At 34.8% G+C, this 24,528-nt stretch overlaps 1 protein-coding gene across 5 annotated transcripts in view; it reads right to left on the minus strand.

The window, feature by feature from the left end:
- LOC127156274 (cytosolic carboxypeptidase 4) overlaps positions 1 to 24,528 on the minus strand; it is a 249,185-nt gene that overhangs the window by 132,208 nt on the left and 92,449 nt on the right. For all 5 annotated transcript variants that reach the window (XM_051099028.1, XM_051099029.1, XM_051099030.1 and 2 more), the window contains 7 exons: positions 19,758 to 20,155; positions 12,725 to 12,808; positions 9,350 to 9,442; positions 8,716 to 8,864; positions 7,329 to 7,416; positions 7,048 to 7,177; positions 4,378 to 4,531 (listed from right to left, as the gene is read on the minus strand). In XM_051099028.1, the coding sequence (XP_050954985.1) occupies positions 4,378 to 4,531; positions 7,048 to 7,177; positions 7,329 to 7,416; positions 8,716 to 8,864; positions 9,350 to 9,442; positions 12,725 to 12,808; positions 19,758 to 20,155 (1,096 nt within the window). The remainder of the gene's footprint in view (positions 1 to 4,377; positions 4,532 to 7,047; positions 7,178 to 7,328; positions 7,417 to 8,715; positions 8,865 to 9,349; positions 9,443 to 12,724; positions 12,809 to 19,757; positions 20,156 to 24,528) is intronic.

Consider the following 24,528-nt stretch of genomic DNA (forward strand, 5'->3'; position numbering starts at 1 on the left):
ATAGATAGACAGACAGACAGACAGATAGATAGACAGACAGACAGACAGAGAGACAGACAGACAGACATATAGATAGACAGACAGAGACAGATAGACAGAGACAGACAGATACATGATAGATAGACAGACAGACAGACAAACAGACAGATAGACAGACAGATAGACAGAGACAGATAGACAGACAGATAGACAGATAGACAGACAGACAGATAGATAGATAGACAGACAGACAGATAGATGATAGACAGACAGACAGATAGACAGATAGATAGACAGACAGACAGATAGAGAGATAGGTTGATAGACAGACAGACAGACAGATAGATGATAGACAGACAGACAGATAGACAGACAGACAGAGACAGATAAATAATAGATAGACAGACAGACAGACAGATAGATAGACAGACAGACAGACAGACAGGTAGATAGATAGATAGATAGATAGATAGATAGATAGATAGATAGATAGATAGATAGATAGATAGATAGATAGATAGATAGACAGACAGACAGACAGACAGACAGAGAGATAGATAGATAGACAGACAGATAGACAGAGACAGATAGACAGACAGACAGACAGATAGATAGATAGATAGATGATCTGTCAGAATATGAATATATGAGATATCAGAATGAAAGAGAGACAGAATAAACAAACGACAAATACATAGACTGACAGACAGTACAAACAAAAGATAATTTTGCCTGCAAATATGAGCTATCAAAACGAAACAGAGATCAAAGAAACAAACAACAGATAGACAGACAGACAGAATGAATGAACGAACAAAATAATTTTGCCTTCAAATATAGATGTCAGAATGAAAAAGAAAATGAACAAAAATGACAGACAGAAAACGAATGAACAAACAGTAACTTTGCATTCAAATATGAGATGTCAGAATGAGAGATAGAATGAATTAACAAAACAAACAATAGATAGATAGATAGACAGAGCAAACAAATGAACAAATGATAGACAGACAGACAGAACTAACGAATGAACAAACAAACAAATAATAATTTTGCCTTTAAATATGTCAGAACAAATGAGAGACAGAATGAAAAAACAAACAATAGATAAATCAGACAGACAGAAAGAATGAACGAATGAAGGAACAAGTGAGCGGATTGCTGTTGTAGTCGCGCATGTGGTCGAATGCGTTCGAACAGCTGCTAAAGACCACCTACTCTTCACCTACTGACCTAATACGTATTCATTCCGAACGACCAAAACGCATCTTAATACCAAATGTAAACAGGGCCTTTGCCTTCAAATATAAGCTATCAGAAGGAAAATGAGATAGAACGAACACAAACAACAGATGGACAAATGGATAAAAGCATTTCACTTATATGTATATGAGGGATACAAAAGGCCCCACGCTGTAGAAAGATCCACATACTACCTGAAATCAATTCATCTACTAGCAAGTCTGATTTCCTGACACAGCCTCTTCCTGTTGGAGGAGTGTTTTTTGCACGGATGTTCAGATTAATGAAATGCACTGTGATGTTTCGGCATGGTGTCAGCTGGGACGACACACTCAGCAGGACGATGACAGATGGATGAGGTGCCCTGCATGTGTGAGTGTGTGTGTTTCAGGCTTGATGTTTACACAGAGCCACGTGAATCTCACTGGATGCTGTTGACTACGGCGAGGCTGTGTTTGACTGCTGCAGCGGCTGTCACAACACTACTGTGTGTCAGCTGATGGGAAAACTAGTTTCTTCAAATTTGCTACACTACACGTGTTTGGAAAGAACGGCACTAGATCTTGTTTCTGCTTAATTAGTGAATTTAAGAAGCATTTTAATTTACTCACCCTTTTTTCAGACGAATACAATCAGACTTACCTTAAAAAAACATCCTAGCTTTTCTAAGCTTAATAATGGAAGTGAATCGTGATCGAAACTTTGTTATTAAAAGTCCAATGCTGTTAAAACAACTAAAACAGTGCCTGAATTTAAATTATGGGAAGTCATTTTCATGTAACTGATTTCATTAGCCATCAAATTCCTGAAGAGAGTCCATATGTGTGCTTTCATTATGTGATTACGCTAACACACGCAATTGCATTCATACACACACACAGAGTTCATGCATAGCTAATTCAGTTGAGCTAATGACTGGCAGTCTTTGATCAACGACACAAGTTCCAAGTTAGCGAACAGGTCACTGTGTATGACAGTCATTGGGAATTGTCAGCAGGTCACTTTGCAGTATGTCGGAGTGTCTTGAGGGACTGTCAGCAGTCGGCTGATCGGAACGGGCCGTCCCTCCACCTCCAGCCGTGCCAGATGCTCTGCGTCGGTCTATGGGGATCAAGCTGCAGATGTCTCGCCTCCATATTCATCAGGAGACAGGGGTTTGGTGAGCATTGTGCTACCCAGTGGAAGTGGCCCACAGCTGGGTCAGCACGTCCCAGCGTGTCCCTGTAGATCTTCTTTCAGTCTGAGACATCTATCTCTGTAGCTTCACCTGCAGCTGACAGTCACACCTGTCAGCACTTATGCAAGAGCGGGTAGGAGTACCGATTCAAGACAGGAACCACCGCCAAGTGCTTTTGCTAGATGCTTTATAAATGTGCTTAATGTGATCTTTCAACACACAAGGATGTTTAAGTGTCTGATTACACCTGGATTTATGTAAGAAAGGCAAAAAGACGAACAATCAATTTATTTATTTAATTTTTGGGGAAAAAATATTTTTAAAGTGCCTTAAAAATAAATAAATAAATACCTTGCAATACTTTTCAAATGTTCTACGTGCCTTGAAGACAGTAAATAAAAATCATATTAAATAAACAAAATTAATAAATTAATCCTATTTAGATGCTCTGGGCCACTAAAGGAATATAAATTGAAATAAAATAAAAATAAAACACATCAAATAAATTATTAAAAAAAAAAAAAGTTTTGTGTGATTTTAGTATTTTATTTTAAAAACGTTCATATGCTCTGAGTGAAAACAAATACAAATCATAGATAGATAGATAAAAACAGATAAAAAATAAATAAACAAATAAATGAATGAATAAATAAATAAATAAATATTTTCTACTGATTTAATTTTTGCAAATAAAAAATGTTTTGCTCCTCAAAGTCTAAATAAATAAATAACTATTCTTTTCTATTGATTTAATTAAATTTTTGCAAATGAAAAAGTTATTATTGTATTTTATCCTCAGAGTCTAAATAAATAAATAAATACATAAATAAATGTTGACATTTTTTATTGAATCAAAAGAAGCGTTTGGTTTTCAAATGCTCCAAGTGTCTTAAAGACAATAAATAAAAATCATAGTAAAATATAAATATATATTATATTATATATATATATATATATATATATATATATATATATATATATATATATATATATATATATATATATATATATATATAACAAATAAGTGATAAATAAATAAACATTTTTCATTTAATTAAAAAAAAATATGTTTAGATGCTCTGAGTGACAACAAATAAAGACCATAGATAGATAAATAAATAAATAAATGTTATATATGCAAATAAAAAGTTTTATTCCTCAGAATCGAAGTAATTACAGTAAATAAATACATTTTGGTATTTTTATTACATTAAAAGAATTCATAAATAAATAAATAATATTTTCTATTGATTTAATTTTTGTGAATTAAAAGGCTTTGATCCTCAGAGTCTAAATAAATAAATAGTTACTAATTGATATATTTGTTTATTATTTATTGTTTTTGGTTTTTTTGCCTTTCATTAAAAGGTGTTTTTCATGAAAAATATGAAAAATGCATGTATGTAATGATATGTAATGATATTATATATTATATAATGCATATTATATAATGCATGTATGTAATGATATTATTGGTTAAATGTACAGCCTTGGTTATATCATTACAAAAGAAAATGTGTTTCTGTTGGCAAGACAATATTGAATATTATGAAAACAAAAATGTTTTAAATAACATAAACTGAAAAATAAAACGAAGCAACTACCAACAAGAAAGAATCAAACTGACTACCTCTCAGTCCACATGTGCTCTTTTAACTTTTTTGTCTTCTAGCATAACATGTGCTTCAGGTAGTGAGTCAAACACTGTCATCCTATCTAACGGTGTCCTCCCCACATACATCCACCCACCCACCCACACTGAAGCTCCTCAACTCCTCCTCTGACAGGAGGTTTCAAAGCTCAGATGCTCGAAGCGCCTTGAAGATGTGCCAGACTGTACGAGCACACACTCATAAACGCACACACACAGCTTCACTGCTGAATACAAACCCCGAGCAGCATCAGACGTTCAGTTCACAGGTGTGTCGACACACAAGAGCATAAATCTGACTCATTGCGAGTTTTAATGTCAGACTTACGCAGCTGGTGCAGATGTTTCCAGGCTCTGGAAGTGGGGCAGGCTGTGATCGTGACTAAGGAGCAGGAGTTTCCCGCCAGCGTGTCACAGAGGTTTTGTTGCCTGAAGAAAACTTTCCGTGGGTCTACAGACTTCTCCAGCATCTTCAAATGGGTCTAGAGAACAATTCACATCTGCTTTAGTCTTTAGGGATTATAACTAGTGATGCACCAACAATTTTCATTTGATTTTTAATGAACCAAGATCTTTTAGTCTGTTTTTAGTTAATGTGTGAACAAAATTTACCATAAACATTATTTCTCATTTCCCTACACTCTAATAATTGCAAATTACTTAATTGATATTAAGTAAAGATCATGTTCCATGAACATATTTTTTTTTTAAATTTCCTAAATATATCAAAACTTAATTTTTAATTAGTAATATGCATTGCTGAGAATTTATTTTGGCCAAATTTAAACAAGATTTTCTCAGTATTTTGAATTTTTTGCACCCTCAGATTCCAGATTTTCAAATAGTTGTATCCTGGCCAAATATTGTCCTATCCTAACAAAGCATAAATCAATGGAAAGCTTATTTATTCAGCTTTCAGATGATCTCATTTTCAAAAAAAATTACCCTTATGACTGGTTTTGTGCTACAGGGTCACATATAATAACCTGTAGCAGATTTATACAGGTGGAGCTGGGGAGGTGGAGGGTTTCAGAGAAACTTCAAGAGCACACTGCAAAATACTCCAGTGAGTGTTAACCAGCCATTTAAATAAATGTAGGACGATTTTGAAGTTGAAAGAGAAAATGAGATGGGAGTTTTTCAACATACCCTAACTGTTTTGAACAGTTTGAAATGTACATAGTTAACGCAGAGACAAGACAAGATGAGCATTTAAGGTTAAAAAGTATATAAATTGTCAATTTTTTTTAGAAAATAACCAATCGTTTCGCTAGATAAGACCCTTTTTTCTTGCCTACGATCATTTAGAGGCCTTTGAAGCTGCATTTAAACTGCATTTTTGAAGTTCAAACTCAGGGGCATTATAGAGGTCCACTATATGGAGAGAAATCCTGAAATGTTTTCCTCAAAAAACAATTTCTTTACGACTAAAGAAAGAAAGACATGAACATCTTGGATGACAAGGGAGTGAGCACATTATCTGTAAATTTTTGTTCAGCAAGTGAACTAATTTAACTCACTAGAGTGTGAAACTGAGAAATATTACTTTAAAGATTTTTATTTGTCCAGCCAAATTAATTCTAGACAGGATACCGGAAATTTGGCAATTAGATGTTTTAGTAATAAAAATGATCTACATAAAAAATCTTGAACTCAAACTTGATTTTTACCCCTATTTTGACACTGTACTCTGCCTTTGCATTATCTGCAAAAAGTAAGAAGTCACGCCAAGGCAAAAGGCAGTAACTTCCACATTATCAATATTTGGTCGCTGATCACCATTTACAAAAACCTAGTGATCATGGGCTATCAACATATAGCAATGTGACTATTAATTGCTTTTATGACTGTAACAACCAGACAAAAAGTTAAACATATTAGTGGATACAGTTTTGCAAACAATTTATTTGCAATGTTCACTAACGTAAAAGGATGCAAGACATAGCTAATTGTTTTTACATCAACTTAAATGAAAATAACCTAACTTAAAAGAACGACTTGTGAATTGATGTGAACACCAGCAAGAAGGAATAATGTTCAGAATGCTTGTGGATTAAACATCTCCAATATTGGGTTACAAAAATAAGGTAGGATATGGATTTAATTGCGCACTGTTACTCTATTGATTTTAGATGTGATAATGCTATATGCTAATGGTGTTGCCAAGTCCGTAACTTTCCCGTGGAACTGGGCTACTTTAACACTGTTGCCATGAGTTGTTTTTCATGTCCGTGGGTTGAAGCAACCCCAATGATGTGATATTTAGCCCCTGGAATTACACCCAAAAAAGGGGATCTCCCACCGAAAAGCGGTAGCAATAGAGTAGCAACTGGGCGGGTTTTGTTGTGAAAACCTGGCAACCCTGGCTGTCACGGCATGTGAGTCCACACGCGTACAACTAAAAGTGGACAGCCCCAGAATGACAGGCTGGTACTAAGTGAGTAACCTGCATTATAAACCAAAAAACAAACAAACAAAAAAAAACGTATTTACGATTACTTATTGCTGCCAAGTAATCTAGTCTTTGCTTGTTTACAGTACTTCGTAACATGAAGCAGTTCGGTAGGTCACGATCTGTATGATTCATTTGTTTAATTAAGTGCTTCAGATGTATGAAAGTACACAAGTTACACAGGATTTTGCCCCGTAACTCAATTTTAGCATTTAAAAACAGTCGAAGAGCGGTAACTGGTGGTATACAATGTTCTGCCTTGGTTTCTCCTGGGCTTTTCAGTATTACTGTTAAGACAACCCATTATTTTCTCAAAAAAAAAAAAAACAATGAAATTGACTGAAGATATTTATCCACATGATTTTGAATGTCCCAAAAATATCAATAACTCATTTTTGGCCAAAAACGAAGTTATGGCCTTTTGCCTTTGCACAGCAAATCACAATACATATTGATTCAGCACCTAAATATCTTAACAGTATTGATTCTGGAGTTAAGTGTGACATCCCGGCCCTAATGTTCATACAAACTGGGTGTGTCAAGCACCTGAAGGGTGGTGTAGGTATAAGGGTAATGGTAGGCCAAGTAGCACACGTCATCTTCATGGCGAAAGGTCACAGTGAAGGTCAGTGTGTAGAAAGAACGTTTTTGATCTCTTCTAGGGCAGAAGTGATTTCTGTGGAAGTCATAACCATAATTAGATGCTATACACGCAATATCTAAAATAAAGAATAGACTGCATAAAGAAAGAGTACAGTAACGTGAGGCAAAGTGAAGAATGTGAGATTAAATTTGAAGAGCTGAAGTGAAATAAGAAAGCAAAGTACCTGTAATAGCAGATCTCAGAGCCTGTTCGCACCCAGTGTGGTCTGCCCTCCAGCGCCTCCCTCACAGAATACAGCACAGGCTGCATGCCTGAAACATCCCACAACCACACAGTTATGATTCAAAACGATAGCTCGACTTCACGTATTATGTAGTCACGTTGGAAAGGTCACACATGATGTAGGCGAAAGTACTGACTCAGTGTTTACAAAGTGAATGTGCAAATAAAGTCAAATGCCCTTTACAAAAAAAGGTAAAACAACAATGTTGGACACTCTAAAGCTGGAGGAGAAAATGAGATGGAGTTTTTCACCCTACCTATTAAAAGTGACCTTTCCAGCGTGATTACATAATGTGTGAAGTCGAGCTAGTGCAAGATGAGCATTTGTGGTTAAATATTATAGACTTTTTATTTTTTTATTTTTTTTTGTCAGCGGGTTGAAGTAACCCCAATAACGTGATATTTAACCCCTGGAATGCTACTTTTACCCAGGAAATCCAGCCAAAAAATGTGTATTTTACCCCTTGGAATGCGATTTTTACTGGGGGACCCCCCTCTAAACGCCATTGGGCTAGTTTTGAGTACCAATTGGGTGGTTTTTGTTGCGAAAACCTGGCAACCCTGGCAACCATATTTCATGAGAAAAGCTAAAAATCACTAAATCTTCAGTTTTCAATGAAGCGTTTGAACCTTCCTTTGTTAAAACCAATATGCTGAACGCTGCATTTCTCCAAAACTCTAACTCCCAGAGGAATAGAGTTTGACAGAGTGCCCTGAAATGCATTTCCTCAAAGTAGATGTTTGTTGGGACTAAGTTTTACTCAAACTCAAATAAGGTCAACAGTAAAGGACATTTCATTTAATATAGAGACATAAAACACTGACTTCAGGGCAGCACGAGTCTCTTATAATGCCCAGCTGCACACCAAAATGAGGAAAAGGCAGTCAAGGGCCATTGAAAACGCTTTATCGGGGGAGGAACTCAGAAATGCCGGAGCACTGTATTTTTCTGGGATATACGGCTGGTGTCAGATTTAAGAGCTGCTTGGGCCCACCGCTGTGTCTGAGAGCAATGTGAGGCGAAGATATGATTTAGCTGCTACCACTGTGGCGTCTTCTTAAGCTGGGTGTGCTGGTGCTGGTGGGGAAAAGTATTTCTTTTGAGAGAAGATGGCTGTGTCAAAATCAATGCCATCTAGAACAATCGTAGATCCTCAATCTTGGCAGGCGGTACTAAAAATAGATCTTATAACCCTCATGTAACACATTATTTACACAAATAGAACATGTTAACTGAAGTGATCCAGGAACATATATTACAAATAAAACACTTTGTCCTAATTGTGTAAATGACATGGCTCTGTGGTAGTTGCTACTGTATGGCTTACCGTAGTTATATTGACTGTTTCCTTTCTCACAGTTGATGATGTTGAACCGATAAGGCACCTTGGCCACCATGCCGCTGACTTCAAAATAGAACCACTGACAGTGTGCAGAGGAGTTGACATCAGCATTGAGAATCAAATCATATTCATGACTAAGAGAGAGTGCGAAAGAAAGACAGACAGAAGAAAATCAGACAAAGTGGGCGTAAGAGAGAATAGGAGATGTAATGAGAGAGAGAGAGACTGAGAAACGTGTTATGTAAATGACAGAGAGAAATCTCTCACTCCATCCCTATCTGTTGTTATGCCGCCACATTTCATTTGGAAAAAATATAACGTCTGCTTTTTTATTTAAGCACATCGGAACTGCTCTGTAGACAGCGTCTTTGATTTGATCTTGCATGCGTTGACGAGACAAGCTTGCTGAAAGTGTGGAAACATAAGAACGAGAGAGAGAGAGAGAGAGAGAGAGAGAGAGAGTGTGTGTGTGTGTGTGTGTGTGTGTGTGTGATTGCGAATACACTACAAATGAGGCCCAAGGGCACTCGGCGAGCTGTCTGCAGTACATGTTTGCGTGTGTGTGTGTGTGTGTGTGTGTGTGTGTGTACGTGCGTGGTATTGTAATGCAGAGTCTCACCTGCGGACTTGAATGGCTTTTCGCAGGTTCCCACTTTCAAATTTGGAGAAGAACCGAAGGGAACTGGGACACATATCGGGAGAACTCTGTGGACTGTAAAAAGAAAGAAAGAAAGAAAGAAAGAAAGAAAGAAAGAAAGAAAGAAAGAAAGAAAAAAAGAAAGGAAGGAAAGACAGACAGAAAAGGAAAAGGAAAAGGAAAAGGAAAAGAAGAAAAAAAGAAGGAAAAGACAGGATGGAAGAAAGGAAGGGAGGAAAAGGAAATGACAGGAAGGAAGGAAGGAAGGAAGAAAGGAATGAAAGGAAAATACAGGATTGAAGTAAAGAAGGAAAGATTGAAAAGAAAAGACATGAAGAAAAATGAAAGACAGGAAGACAGGAAGGAAGGAAAAGACAGGAAGGAAGGCAGGAAGGAGGGAAAAGGTAAGAGAGGAAGGAAAGGGAAAAATAGTGACAGGAAGAAGGAAAGGAAAGAAAAGAGAAAGACAGGATTGAAGAAAAGAAGGAAAGAATGAAAAGGAGACAGGAAGAAAAATGAAAGACAGAAAAGAAGGAAAGAAGAAGAAAAGAGGAAGGAAGGAAAGAAGAAAGGAAAAGACAGGAAGGAAGGAAAAGGTAAGAGGAAGGAAAGGGAAAAACAGAGTGAAAGGAAGAAGGAAGGAAAGAAAAGGGAAAGACAGGATTGAACGAAAAAAAGGGATGAATGAAACGGAAAGACAGGAAGGAAAATGAAAGATATGGAAATGAGGGCGGGAGAGAGGGAGGGAAGAAAGGAAGGAAGGAAGGAAGAAAGAAAAAGACAGAATTGAAGAAAAAAAGGAAGGAATGAAAAGGAAATACAGAAAGAAAATGAAAGAAAGAAAGGAAGGAAGGAAGGAAAGAGAAAAACAGATTGAAAGGAAGAAGGAAAGGAAAAAAAAGAAAAGGTAAAGACAGGATTGAGGATAAGAAGAAAAGAATGAAAAGGAAATGACAGGAAGGAAAATGAAATGCAAAGAAGGAAGGAAGCAAGGAAGGAAAAGACAGGATTGAGGATAAGAAGAAAAGAATGAAAAGGAAAGACAGGAAGGATAATGAAAGACAAAGAAAGGATGGAAGAAAAGTAGTAAGGAAACCGAAAAGACAGGAGGGAAGGAACGAAGGAACGAAGGAAAGAAAAAGTTAAGAGAGGAAAGAAAAGGGAAAATCAGAGTGAAAGGAAAAAGGAAAGGAAAGAAAAGGGAAAGACAGGATTGAAGAAAAGAAGGAAAGAATGAAAAGGAAAGACAGGAAGGAAAATGAAAAAGAAAGGAGGGAGGGAGAGAGGAAGGGAAGAAAGGAAGGAAGGAAGGAAGGAAGAAAAAGACAGAATTGAAGAAAAGAAGAAAGGAATGAAAAGGAAAGACAGGAAAGAAAATGAAAGACGAAGGAAGGAAGGAAGAAAGGAAGGAAGGAAAGAGAAAAACAGTGATAGGAAGAAGAAAAGGAAAGAAAAGAAAAGGTAAAGACAGGATTGAGGATAAGAAGGAAAGAATGAAAAGGAAATGACAGGAAGGAAAATGAAATGCAAAGAAGGAAGGAAGCAAGGAAGGAAAAGACAGGATTGAGGATAAGAAGAAAAGAATGAAAAGGAAAGACAGGAAGGATAATGAAAGACAAAGAAAGGATGGAAGAAAAGTAGTAAGGAAACCGAAAAGACAGGAGGGAAGGAACGAAGGAACGAAGGAAAGAAAAAGTTAAGAGAGGAAAGAAAAGGGAAAATCAGAGTGAAAGGAAAAAGGAAAGGAAAGAAAAGGGAAAGACAGGATTGAAGAAAAGAAGGAAAGAATGAAAAGGAAAGACAGGAAGGAAAATGAAAAAGAAAGGAGGGAGGGAGAGAGAAAAGGGAAGAAAGGAAGGAAGGAAGGAAGAAAAAAAGACAGAATTGAAGAAAAGAAGAAAGGAATGAAAAGGAAAGACAGGAAAGAAAATGAAAGACGAAGGAAGGAAGGAAGAAAGGAAGGAAGGAAAGAGAAAAACAGTGATAGGAAGAAGAAAAGGAAAGAAAAGAAAAGGTAAAGACAGGATTGAGGATAAGAAGGAAAGAATGAAAAGGAAAGACAGGAAGGAAAATGAAACGCAAAGGCAAAAAACGAAAGGAAGGAAGGAATTAAGAAAGGAAAAGGAAGGAAGGAAGGAAGGAAGGAAGGAAGGAAGGAAAGAAAAGACAGGATTGTAGAAAAGAAGGAAGGAATGAAAAGGAAAGACAGGAAGGATAATCAAAGACAAAGAAAGGATGGGAGAAAAGAAGTAAGGAAACAGAAAATACAGGAGGGAAGGAAGGAAGGAAGGAAGGAAGGAAATAAAAGACAGGAAGGAAAAGGAAAGAAAGGAAGGAAGGAATTAAGGAAGGAAGGAAAAGAAAGGAGGAAGGAAAAGGAAAAGAGAAGGAAAGAAGAAAGGAAGGAAGGAAAAGGAAATGAAGAAAAAAAAAGGACAAACGTTAAAAGGATAGGACAGAAACGATAAAGAAAGGGAAAATGAAGGGGGGATGGGTTAGAGAAAGACAGGGAAGAAACAAGAAACAAGAAAGGAAGAGAAAGCACAAATGAGATTGACTGGAGAAGTCTAATACATGAAAAAGCAAGCAGAAAAGAACAGAAAAGAGAAAAAGAGAGACACATTTTGGGCAGCTGTGCTGATTGAGCATGTTCCACTCCACCATACTGTCACATTAGCTTAACAAACAAGTGAATTATCACCATACTTGTCCTACATATTGATTCACACTACTAACCACAATTCTTGCTAAATCATTCATTCTGCACCGTCTGTGTCAATAAATTCCAGTCATACTGCAAATGACACAGAAAATGAGTGCAGAACACGGTTCACATGATGGAGGCACACTCTGTATCGCTAACCTGCTGCAACCCACAAACTACCTGACGGTAAACAGCAGCTACGGCTGACAAGCTGTCCATCAGTATCTGGTTTGGCAGAAAGACACTGTCCATTCAGGGGTTTATCACCCAGAATGACCCTGACAGCAGCGGTCATGTCAAGCGTGCACAAGCTGAGGAACTGTATGATCAAAATCAAGCGCAAATTACATTGTTCCTAGCAAGGTATTTTTACCACAATTACCCTTTTCAAGGTTTTATTGTAATTGCTGCAATTTTAGAGCTTTTAAAAAGAAGGCGAAAAAAAAGACTTTTAAAAAGGCTGCACTAAAGATCTTTCACGTTCCGGTTGCTAACGTAGTATCAAATTCAGCATGCATGAGAAAGATCCATTAAGATCCATCAGAAGCGCTTAATGGACTTAATTTATCAGCATAGCATCTAGACGGTTTCCATGCCACTGATGTGAGGATTTGATAAAAATGCTTCATCAGAAACAAACAGCAGTGTGTTACCTGGGATCGTCCATGTCAAAAACAACCTTGTTGATGATGTCCTCTGGACAGATGAGACGCTGAATGTCTTCGAAAACTTTCTTTCTAGAACATTCAAATAAACAAATAAAAATAAAGATCAATACAATTGCTAGCGAACCATAGCTTGAGATTCCACACACTTGAAAAAATACTGTAGTAAATTTTAGTACACTGTTGTATGTTACAGTATTTATTACACTGTTAATTTATACTACATCATACTCTACTATTAACTATAGTGAATTTATAAACTGTAGTAAATACAGTAGTAAACATTAGTATTTGCTATAGTACACTGTAGTATACTATAGAATTTACTAGACTTAATTTATACTACAGCACACTGTAGTATTAAATACAGTATGCTGTAGTATTAACTTTATAAACTTAAAAACTTTAGTAATTTACTTTTGTAAACTGTAGTAAATTGTTGTACACTGTAGTATATTACAGTATTTAATACACTTCGTTGATTTATACTATAGCATACTGTCATGTTCTAGTATTAACTATAGTGAATAAACTTTAATATTTACCATAGGAAACTGTAGTAATTTTTAGTGCACTGTTGTAAGTTATAGTATTTATTACACTGTTAATATATACTGTAGCATACGCTACTATTAACTACAGTGAATTCATAAACTGTAGTACTGTAGTAAACGTTAGTATTTACTAGAGTGAACTGTAGCAAATTGTAGTACACTGTAGTATATTATAGTATTTACTACACTTTGTTAATTTATACTACAGCATACTGTAGTATTAACTAATAAACCGTAGTAATTACTGTAGTGAACTTTAATATTTACTATAGAAAACTGTAGTAATTTTTAGTACACTGTAGTATGTTATAGTATTTATTACACTGCTAATTTATACTACAGCATACTCTACTAACTACAGTGAATTCATAAACTGTAGTATTGCAGTAAACTTTGTACTACAATTTACTAAAGTGAACTGTAGTAAACTGTAGTACACTGTAGTATATTATAGTTTTTACTACACATTAATTTATACTACAGCATACAGTAATGTTCTAGTATTAGCTACAGTGAATTCATTTACTGTAGCAAACTTTAGTATTTGCTATAGTAAACTGTAGTACATTTTAGTACACTGTAGTATATTATAGTATTTACTACACTTTGTTAATTTATACTACAGCATACTTTGGTATTAACTATGGTGACTTCATAAACTGTAGTAAATGCTGTAGTAAACATAAGTATTTCCTACAGGAAACTATAGTAAATTGTAGTATGATGTAGTATATTATAGTATTTACTACACTTTGTTAAGTTATACTACAGCATACTTTGGTATTAACTATAGTAAATTGTAAACTGTAGTAAATGCTGTAGTAAACATAAGTATTTCCTATAGGAAACTGTAGTAAATTGTAGTACACTGTAGTATATTATAGTATTTACTAAACTTTCTACTACAGCATACTGTCATGTTCTAGTATTATCTGTAGAGAATTTATAAACTGTAGTAAATACTGTAGAAAACTTTAGTAATTACTATAGTGAACTGTAGCAAATTGTAGTACACTTCTAAGGTATTTACTGCATTTAATTTACACTATAGCATACTGTATTATTAACTATAGTGAATTCTTAAACTGTAGTAAATTCTGTAGTAAACTTTGACATTACAGTTAACTGTAGTACACTCTAGTATATTATATTATTTACTACACTTTGTTCATTTATACTACAGCATACTGTATTATTAACTATAACGAATTCATAAACTGTAGTAAATGTTGTAGTTGACTTTAGTATTCATTAGAGTAAAAAGTAGTTCACTTTAGTATATTATAGCATTTGCTACACTTTGTTAATTTACACTACAGCATACTGTAGTATTAACTACAGTAGATTTATAAACTGTAGTAAATACTGTAGTAAACTTTAATATTTACTATAGTAAACTGTAGTACAGTGTAGTATATTATAGTATTTATTACACTTTGTTAATCTATAATACAGCAGAATGTAGTATTAACTATAGTGAATTCATGAACTAGTAAATACTGTAGTAAGCGTTATATATACTATAGTAAACTGCAGTAAATTATAGTACACTGCAGTGTTATAGTATTTACTACACTTTGGCAATTTATGCTACAGTATACTCTATTATTAACTATGGTGAGTTTGTAAACTGTAGTGAACTGTAGTATTTACTATAGCAAACTGTAGTAAATTGTAGTACACTGTATAGTATTTACTATATCTTGTTAATGTATACAACATCATATTGTAGTATTAACTATGGTGAATTCATAAACTGTAGTAAATGCTGTAGTAAACTTTAGTATTTACTAAAGTAAACTGTAATAAATTCTAGTACACTGTAGTAAATTATATTATTTACTACACTTTGTTCATTTATACAACAGCATACTGTAGTAATAACTATAGTGAGTTCATAAACTGGAGTAAATGCTATAGTAAACTAGTATTCACTATAGTAAACTGTAATAAATTCTAGTACACTGTAGTATATTACAGTATTTACTGCACTTTGTTCATTTATACAACAGCATACTGTAGTAATAACTATAGTGAGCTCATAAACTGGAGTAAATGCTGTAGTAAACTTTAGCATTTACTATAGTAAACTGTTATAAATTCTAGTACACTGTAGTACATTATAGCATTTACTACACTTTGTTCATTTATACAACAGCATACTGTAGTAATAACTATAGTGAGTTCATAAACTGGAGTAAATGCTGTAGTAAACATTAGTATTTACTATAGTAAACTAATAAATTCTAGTACACTGTAGTATATTATAGCATTTACTACACTTTGTTCATTTATACAACAGCATACTGTAGTAATAACTATAGTGAGTTCATAAACTGGAGTAAATGCTGTAGTAAACATTAGTATTTACTATAGTAAACTAATAAATTCTAGTACACTGTAGTATATTATAGCATTTACTACACTTTGTTCATTTATACAACAGCATACTGTAGTAATAACTATAGTGAGTTCATAAACTGGAGTAAATGCTGTAGTAAACATTAGTATTTACTATAGTAAACTAATAAATTCTAGTACACTGTAGTATATTATAGCATTTACTACACTTTGTTCATTTATACAACAGCATACTGTAGTAATAACTATAGTGAGTTCATAAACTGGAGTAAATGCTGTAGTAAACATTAGTATTTACTATAGTAAACTAATAAATTCTAGTACACTGTAGTATATTATAGCATTTACTACACTTTGTTCATTTATACAACAGCATACTGTAGTAATAACTATAGTGAGTTCATAAACTGAAGTGAATGCTGTAGTAAACTTTAGTATTACCAGTAACCAGTGAGTTACTATAGGATACTATAAGAAAATATAGTTTGTTATGGTGTTCAGTAAATAGTGCTCTGTACCACTTGGTACTTTTTGAAACCACAGAGAAGAAAGGAAGAGAGAGAGAATATTATCAGTGAATAATGACTTCACATAAACCTAGTTTTGTCATGTTGAAACCTCAGCCTTCTTTCACATTCATTATATTGAAAATATCAGGGAAATATTGTTATATTAAGACTTATCTTAGTAGTTAGCTTATTAGCTTTATTGTTAGCTTTGTAGCTTTATTGTATAATTGTCTCTCCTGCAGAGGGGGCTCTTGTTGTAAACACTGTGCGCACAGAATATATAACAAAGGGTGTGACATTATCATCATTAGATATTACTTTAACAAATGACTAATACGCAAAACTATCAGCTATTCCGACATTACACGTATCAAGCGGTCTGGCAAAATAATATGTAGTCATCTACCTAAAGCGCCGATAATGGCGGGTCATTCCCAACTCTGTTTGGATGATGCCATATCCAAATCAAACCTATGGTGTCTCATCTTTTTTGCCCTGTATGATGCTAATTGGCTAATTTTCTTGGTTGTTTGTGTGCATTATTTCTTTGTGACAGATAAACAATAATAATAAGGCTTTTCTTCCAATGCGAATAAGCACAATGCAAAATGCGTGGAAAAAAACAATCTGTGTGGACGCTCCAATCCCGAGAGCAAATTTCAGATGATAATGGGGTTGAATGAATGAGCAGAAACAAAGTTAACAGTCCGCCATGGCTGGCAATAAACCGAGAGCGCTCTCATCAAAATGTTTACTTCATGGAAAGAAGGATAAAACAATAAGACATAAACATTTTGTTCTTCAATAATGTTAAAAAAAAATACATTATGAACTGCTTTCCTGCAAATATTATCAAAATGATGTGTCGGACATGTTTTAAAGATGACTTTTAAAAAAATAAACATTTTAGGATGTCAAACGCAAATGTTTTAGACTTATCTAAAGTCAATGTTGGAGAATGCAGTATGTGGAATTAAAACGGTCACTTTTTTTCAAAATGTCACTGTCTCATGCTTTCTTTTTAAAACTCCAAAAGCAAGTATTTTTTTAGTTACAATGACACCAATAGAATCCATATAAACTTATCTTACCCTCAAGGAAACACAATAAACTACAGAAATGACTGAAATAAATGTCTATTTCCTTTAATCTCTCCCTTGCACATTGAAGAAAGTTTTCGGCAAAAACAAATTTTCCGAAGGGGGCTACCGTAATTAGATATAGATTTAAGGGCTTTTCCTCAGTAGAAAAGAGTCTTCGGGTGTCTGTGGAGCAAAACAACCAGCGAAAAACTGAACGACTCACTTAAGGCGAGAGAGTTTAACACAAAGAGGAATATTTTAATGGATTTCATTTGTACGTACAGCGAGTTTAATGACTCAGTGCCGACGTTTACAATCATTTGCATTTGCGATGTGCAAGTAAGGATGGAGAATAGGCCTTAAATTGCATCCATGTGATCTTATTTAGAGACAAATCAGCTTATAAATGAAGTCTAATATTTGCATTGTTCTTTTCGGGCAATCTCAGCATGCAGATGTAACACAAGCTGCTAAAAGGTTGGAAACTGCTGCAATATGGAACACAGAATTTGTGTAAAAACCCAAGACAATAACTAAAGCACAAATTAAAGCATCTTCGGGGAGGGTTTGAAAGCGTCTTTATGGAATCAAACAGCTTTTTGTTGTTTTTCTTGTTGCAGACTGTAATGGCACAGTTTTTACAAGCAAAAAAACGCTTGAGTAATTCTGCTCCGCCATTCCCCAGATATGTCTCTCAAAGAGAATGTCTCTTTAAATCTTTTAATACTGAATATTAAACATGATAACAGGTGAACGGAGAGCTCCTTGATGTTGAATCACAATTGTTATTGAAATAACAATTCGTTCTAATATTCTGGCACAATTTAATCTCTTATGTGGTAATGTTTCTGATACAATATTAATTTTTTCACGGTTTGAACGGAATAAAACACAGAGTAAGTTTGTGAGATATATACAGTTGAAACCGGAAGTTTACATACACCTTGCAGAATTTCCAAAATGTGAATTATTTTACCATTTTTTTTTTTTTTATTTAGCACTGACCTGAATAAGATATTTCACATAAAAGGCATTTACATATAGTCAACAAGAGAAAATAATAGTTGAATTTATAAAAATGATCCTGTTCAAAAGTTTACATACACTTTATTTTTAAGCCAGTGTTGTTACCTGTATGATCCACAGCTGTTTTTTTTTTTTTTTTTTGGTTTAGTGATAGTTGTTCATGAGTCCCTTGTTAAACTGCCTGCTGTTCTTCAGAAAAATCCTTTCTTTGTTTTGTTTTTTTCAGAATTTTTGTTTATTTGAACCCTTTTTAACAATGACTGATTTTGATTTTGATTTTGAGATCCATCTTTTCACACTGAGGACAACTACAGAAGGTTCAAACGCTCACTGATGCTTCAGAAGGATAAACAATGCATTAAGAGTCGGGGGGTGAAAACTTTTGAACAGAATGAAGATGTGTACATGTTTCTTATTTTGCCTAAATATCTTCTTTAAAAAAAAAAAAAAAAAAAAGTAGTACTGCCCTTCAGAAGCTACAGAAGATACTTACATGTTTCCCAGAAGACAAAATAAGTAAAATTTACCCCGATCTTTAAATTCCAAAAGTTTTCACCCCCCAGCTTTTAATGCATCGTGTTTCCTTCTGAAGCATCAGTGAGCATTTGAACCTTCTGTAATAGTTGCATATGAGTCCCTCAGTTGTCCTCAGTGTAAAAGATGGAGCAAAATCAAATGAAATCATACAGTCACTGTTGAAAGGGTTAATTACACAAAATACAAAAAAAATGCTGAAAAACCAAAGAATTTGTGGGACCTGAAGGATTTTTTTGAAGAACAGCAGGCAGTTTAATTGTTCAGGACAAACAAGGGACTTGTAAAAAACTATTACTAAACAAAAAAACACAGCTGTGGATCATTAAGGTAACAACATAGTGTTAAGAATCAAGTGCACGTAAACCTTTGTCATTTTTATAAATTCAACTATTATTTTCTCTTGTGGACTAAATGTAAACGTCTTTTATGTGAAACATCTCATTCAGCTCAGTACTAAATAAAAAATAACATGCATTTTCTATAAAATGGTAAATGAATTTTGGTAAAATAAGTAACATTTTGCAGATTCTGCAAGGTGTATGTAAATTGTCGGTTTCAACTATAAATAAATAACATGTTTTCTCATAATTTTCACTTTAATGCAAAATATTACTAATTTAAAGGGAATATACACTTAGGATGGCTTGAGCGTGAGTAAATCATGAGGTAATTTTCATTTTGGGGTGAACTATCCCTTTAATATTGTATTTTTTAAACATTGATTCTCATTTGAAATATTTAGTTACCTATATAACCAATGTAATGTTATTTTGTCATATTTTTGGGTCAGTGCATGTATTTTTGTTCCTTTGGTATAGAAAGCAATTTTGGAACCGTGTTGGCTCGCCAAACTGAGTTGAGAACCAGTTGTTAGAAAACCTCTATATTAGACAATCCATCCACCCTATTTCTTGTGAGGGACAAAATAAAAATGAAAGACAGGATTTCTCACCTCTGCACATGCGGTGGTCTTTTAGCCATGGGCTCTTGCTCTTGTGGGGGCAGGTGTCCCCAGAAGTCAGGGAAGGCTAGGATGGAATATCCAGCAATAGACTTTGTATTAGCTGCAGTGGCAGCGTAGAGACGTGGATCGTGATTGGGAATGCAGATCCCGTACTTCTCCAGAAGCCTGTCCACCATACTAGAGTGGCCTTCTTGGCCTTTCCTAGAGCAGTTGAGGTAATGCTTATGGAAGTCGCTCGTCTGAAGGTGGTTTTCATCTCGGTCGGAGGGCAGGTCGGAGGGCAGCTCGGAGCTTTTCTGGTCACTCGGCATCTTGTCGTTCGAGTCTCCTTCCAGAGTGCTGTCATCATCCGAGCTTTCATCAATCTCAGAGCTGGAGTCCAAATCCTAGAAGACACAATTGTCCATGTGTAAGAGAGAGAAGCTGCTAAGAAAACTAATGTTGAATTTCAGGGGGAAAATATTCAAGAGCATCCACAGATGTCAGCTTTCTATACTTTCGACCACATCAGCAACTCTCAAATCAAAAGTGTAAGAGAAAAACGGCAAAAAAAAAGGAGACAAAGAGAGATTACAGTAAACATCACCCACAAGATATCCTGTTTTCCCCCTGGCACCGCCAATTGCTCAGTGCGGTACTGTGGAATAACAACCCAAAATAAAGTGTGAAGGAAATGAAAGTGTTTTTTTAGACTATTGAGGGAGGAACGTCAAAAAAGGATAAGGAATTGTTTTGAGGATGCAGCCCAAAGTGGTGCGCATCACTTCCAGCTTTCTATTGACTTCAAAAGGGTGATACTGACAGCAAATAGGGTCGTCCAATTACAGTCTTTGACAGGCATAAAATGAACTGTATCAAAATAGCCAAGGGCCCTGGCTGCTTTTAGAGCAACCAAATAACAATTTAAACTCACGCCTCGTGCATTTCCATAAATTTAGCGGGGGGAAAAAGGCCTGTGGTCCAATTCCCAGGCTCTTCCCAAAGGTGAATGTGAGAATGTCCAAGAAACACGATAGACATGATGTGCTGACTGAGGGAGAATTTTTCACACACCATGCCGATAAAAGCCTTCATCATCTGCGCTCGCCTCCCTGCGGAAGATCTTAGTTTCTGAACGCCGCCCCGTGTTTGCTCTGATCTTCGCCGCAGTGCACATAAACTGTATACCATCAAAGTGAATTTGTTAGATACAAAACTTTAGTACTGCACCCACTGCTATTTCACTGCATTTAGATTTAGCTTTTTCCCCCTCCTCACACTCCTAAAAATATGTGTAAGCACAAAGATGCCACAACTTCAATGAATACCAATAGCAGGGGATGCATTAATATAAATGAACCTTTGCTGTATAAAAACGTCTCGGGTTTGAGGCTGTATATTGCATCTCAGGGGGCTCGCTTTGTCATATTCGTTTTTCAAAACCACAAATAACACTAAAACAATGTAGCAGTGCCGAGATGTTTTTTTTTTTTTTCAAAGACTTATTTTAATCATGAACTTGATACCGACAAGTACAACGGCCCTTTTGATGAGCTCTGGGAGTGGGACTCTGGGAACGTGTGCTCGGTTGTTCCTACAAGTGGGTGAGAGGGAAAAAGCAGAGATTCAATTCGCAAAGGGAACGAACAAATCTGTTTGAGGTCAATTCAATTACACAATCCACAAACCATTAAAAGCTATTCAAGCCTGACGTTTTTTCAAATCAGCATGTAAAATAACTGAGAAATTAGCGCAAATGTGACACATTTGGGGAAGTTTTCCGCAGCTGTCAAACTCAATTCAAAATGCATATTACTGGCTAATAAGTTTGCAAATGCACAGAATCTGATTTGTGTCGCCACATATGCCGTGAACAATTCTGAAAAGTCTACTTAAAGGGATAGTTCACCCAAAAATGAAAATCACCCTCAAGCCATCCTAGATGTATATGACTTTCTTCTTTCAGACAAATACAATCAGAGTTACATTAATCAATATCGTGGCTCTCCCAAGCTTTATAATGGCAGTGAATGGCTGTTGAGATTTTGTGTGAGAAAAATATCTATATTTAAAACGTTATAAACCATAATCTCTAGCTTTATAAGTCTCGTTTACAAAGTTTGAAAATTCGTACACAAACTCATCGATTAAAAAGTGGATCCATCCAGCATAAAAAGTACTCCACATGGCTCTAAGCGGTTAATAAAGGATATTTTTCTTACACAAACTCATCGATTCACTTCAGAAGGTCTTTATTAACCCCCCGGACCTGTGTGGAGTACTTTTTATGATGGATGGATGCACTTTTTTGGACTTCAACAAAATCTCAACACCCATTCACTACCATTATAAAGCTTGGAAGATCCAGGATATGTTATAATATAACTCTGTCTGTATTCATCTGAAAGAAGAAAGTCATATACACCTAGGATGGCTTGAGGGTACTGTACTGTACTGTAAATACAGTAAACTGTATTAAATGCTACACAGTAATGCTCATGAGGCCTTGACTGAGGAACTGTGGCGGATACAAAACAAAAAGAATGCGTGTCGAGTCTTGGTCTTAGTCAGCAGAGAAACTAGAATGTTGGCGTCATGCTGAATGAAATGCACATCTAATTTTCAACTCCTGGCTGTCCTGTACAGTATCACACAAAGAGTTGGAGATCAAAGGGAAACATGGTATCCCGAGGCGAGTCCTCGGGGGAAGAGACCCTCCCGTTCCCCTCCCTCTGAGAGCGCGAGCTCCGTGCCAATCTCGCTCTCTCTGGCTTATGTTTCACATCTCAACCCTTTATCTAGCCTGCAATATTTTTGACAGCTCCGCAGTTTTACCTGTGTTCTCTTCTACGGAATCCTAGTGTGACGTTGTGAATTAAACCCATTTAATCATGGCCTTTGTTTTGGCCCGAAGATTACAGGTGCAGCATCGTTGTCATGCAAGATTAATAGCGGGGAACTGATTGGCATGAATGTCCTGCTGTAAATTCTTTTCATCTTGGTATTTTGCACAGCATGCATAATGCAGCGATGTGATTACAACCTCTGCGTCCAATCCAGTCACAGCGTCTCCAGATCACAGTGGCATTTAATGATAATGGGAGAAATACATCAAAGACACGTACGGAGAAGGGGGGCTAGGATGGACAGTACGCTTCCGTGGTTTGATTTATTGAGTTGAAACCAAAAGAAAACAATGAAAAATTGCATAACGAAACATCAGATTTACACATATTATAATAAATTACAGGTTTTCAATTTTGATTGTTTAACACTAGGGCTAGCAATTGCTAAAAGTAAAAAAATAATAATATTATAATGATTTAATATTATTTAATAAATTATTAATTTTAAATTAATTTAACATTCTAACTGATGTATATTATAATCAAGTATAAGTTTTGTAAGTTTATGTGTATGTGTGTGTACTGTGTATATTTATTATGTATATACAAATACGCACACATATTTATATATTTAAAAATATATTTGTGTGTATGGTATAGAATTTATATTATATACAAATATAAATATTTTACATATAAATCTAACATTTTCTCCCCTAATTTATACATGTGTGTGTGTTTATATATACATAATAAATATACACAGTACACACAGATATAGTATGTAAACATAAACTTATTTTGTATCGATTAATTGTGACTAATCATTTTGCAGCCCTAGATTTTTATTTTTGAATTGTTTATACTAGGGCTGATAATATAATAATAATATAATATAATATAATATAATATAATATAATATAATATAATATATGTAAGGGATAATCAACGGTTTGCTGTGCATTAAAGGATTTTAAATGCATGACGTGGAGGCTAAAATTAACGTACGTGATTAACATACCTGCATCTGATAGAGCATTCATTATTCATATTCACGATTAAAGCATTATGTTTGTGGTAACGTTAATATCCTTTCATCTGTAAAGGTTGATTTTGCTGCTCATTTGTTCGCTGACACCCTGGAGCTCACGTGTCTGAAAACAAATTTTCGGCTGTTGGAGTTCTGTTAGACTGTTGGAATAGCGCACTCTTATTAGGCAATCAGACTTGAGAACCAGACAGAACTGTTGTATAAAATAAAATAAAACAAAATAAAATAAGTATAGCATAGCATAGTATAGGATAGTATAGCACAGCATAGCATAGTATAGTATAGTATAGCATAGCATAGTGTACTGTAATACAAAATTTGTGGTTGTTTACAAAATAAAATAAAACAAAATAACAGAATAGTATATTGTAGTATAGCATAGCATAGCACAGCATAGCACAGTATAAAATTTATAGTCATTCCATAAAAAGAAAAATGAATTAATTCATTTAAATATAATATAATATAATATAATATAATATAACATAATATAATTAACAGTATAGTATAGTATAGTATAGCATAATATGGTAAAGTATTCCATAATCGTATATTTATCATAGCACAGTATAAGAAATAAAAAAAAAGAAAAATTAATTCACTCATTTAAATATAACTATAAATATACAGTACAGTACAGTACAGTACAGTATAGTACAGTATAGTGTTACATTTGTGGTCAATCGATAAAAATAAACGAATTCATTCATTTAAACAATCTAATATTGTATAATACAACTGTATATTTAGAACAGTAAAAGAATAGTACAGTATAGTATAACATAGTATAGTGTAGTATAGTATAAAATTAGTGGTCATTTGATAAAAGAAAAATGAATTCACTCATTTAAATTAATATAATATTATATACTTAGTATAGTAT

This window comes from Labeo rohita, chromosome 25 (assembly GCF_022985175.1).
Source record: "Labeo rohita strain BAU-BD-2019 chromosome 25, IGBB_LRoh.1.0, whole genome shotgun sequence".
NCBI classification, from domain to species: domain Eukaryota; kingdom Metazoa; phylum Chordata; class Actinopteri; order Cypriniformes; family Cyprinidae; genus Labeo; species Labeo rohita.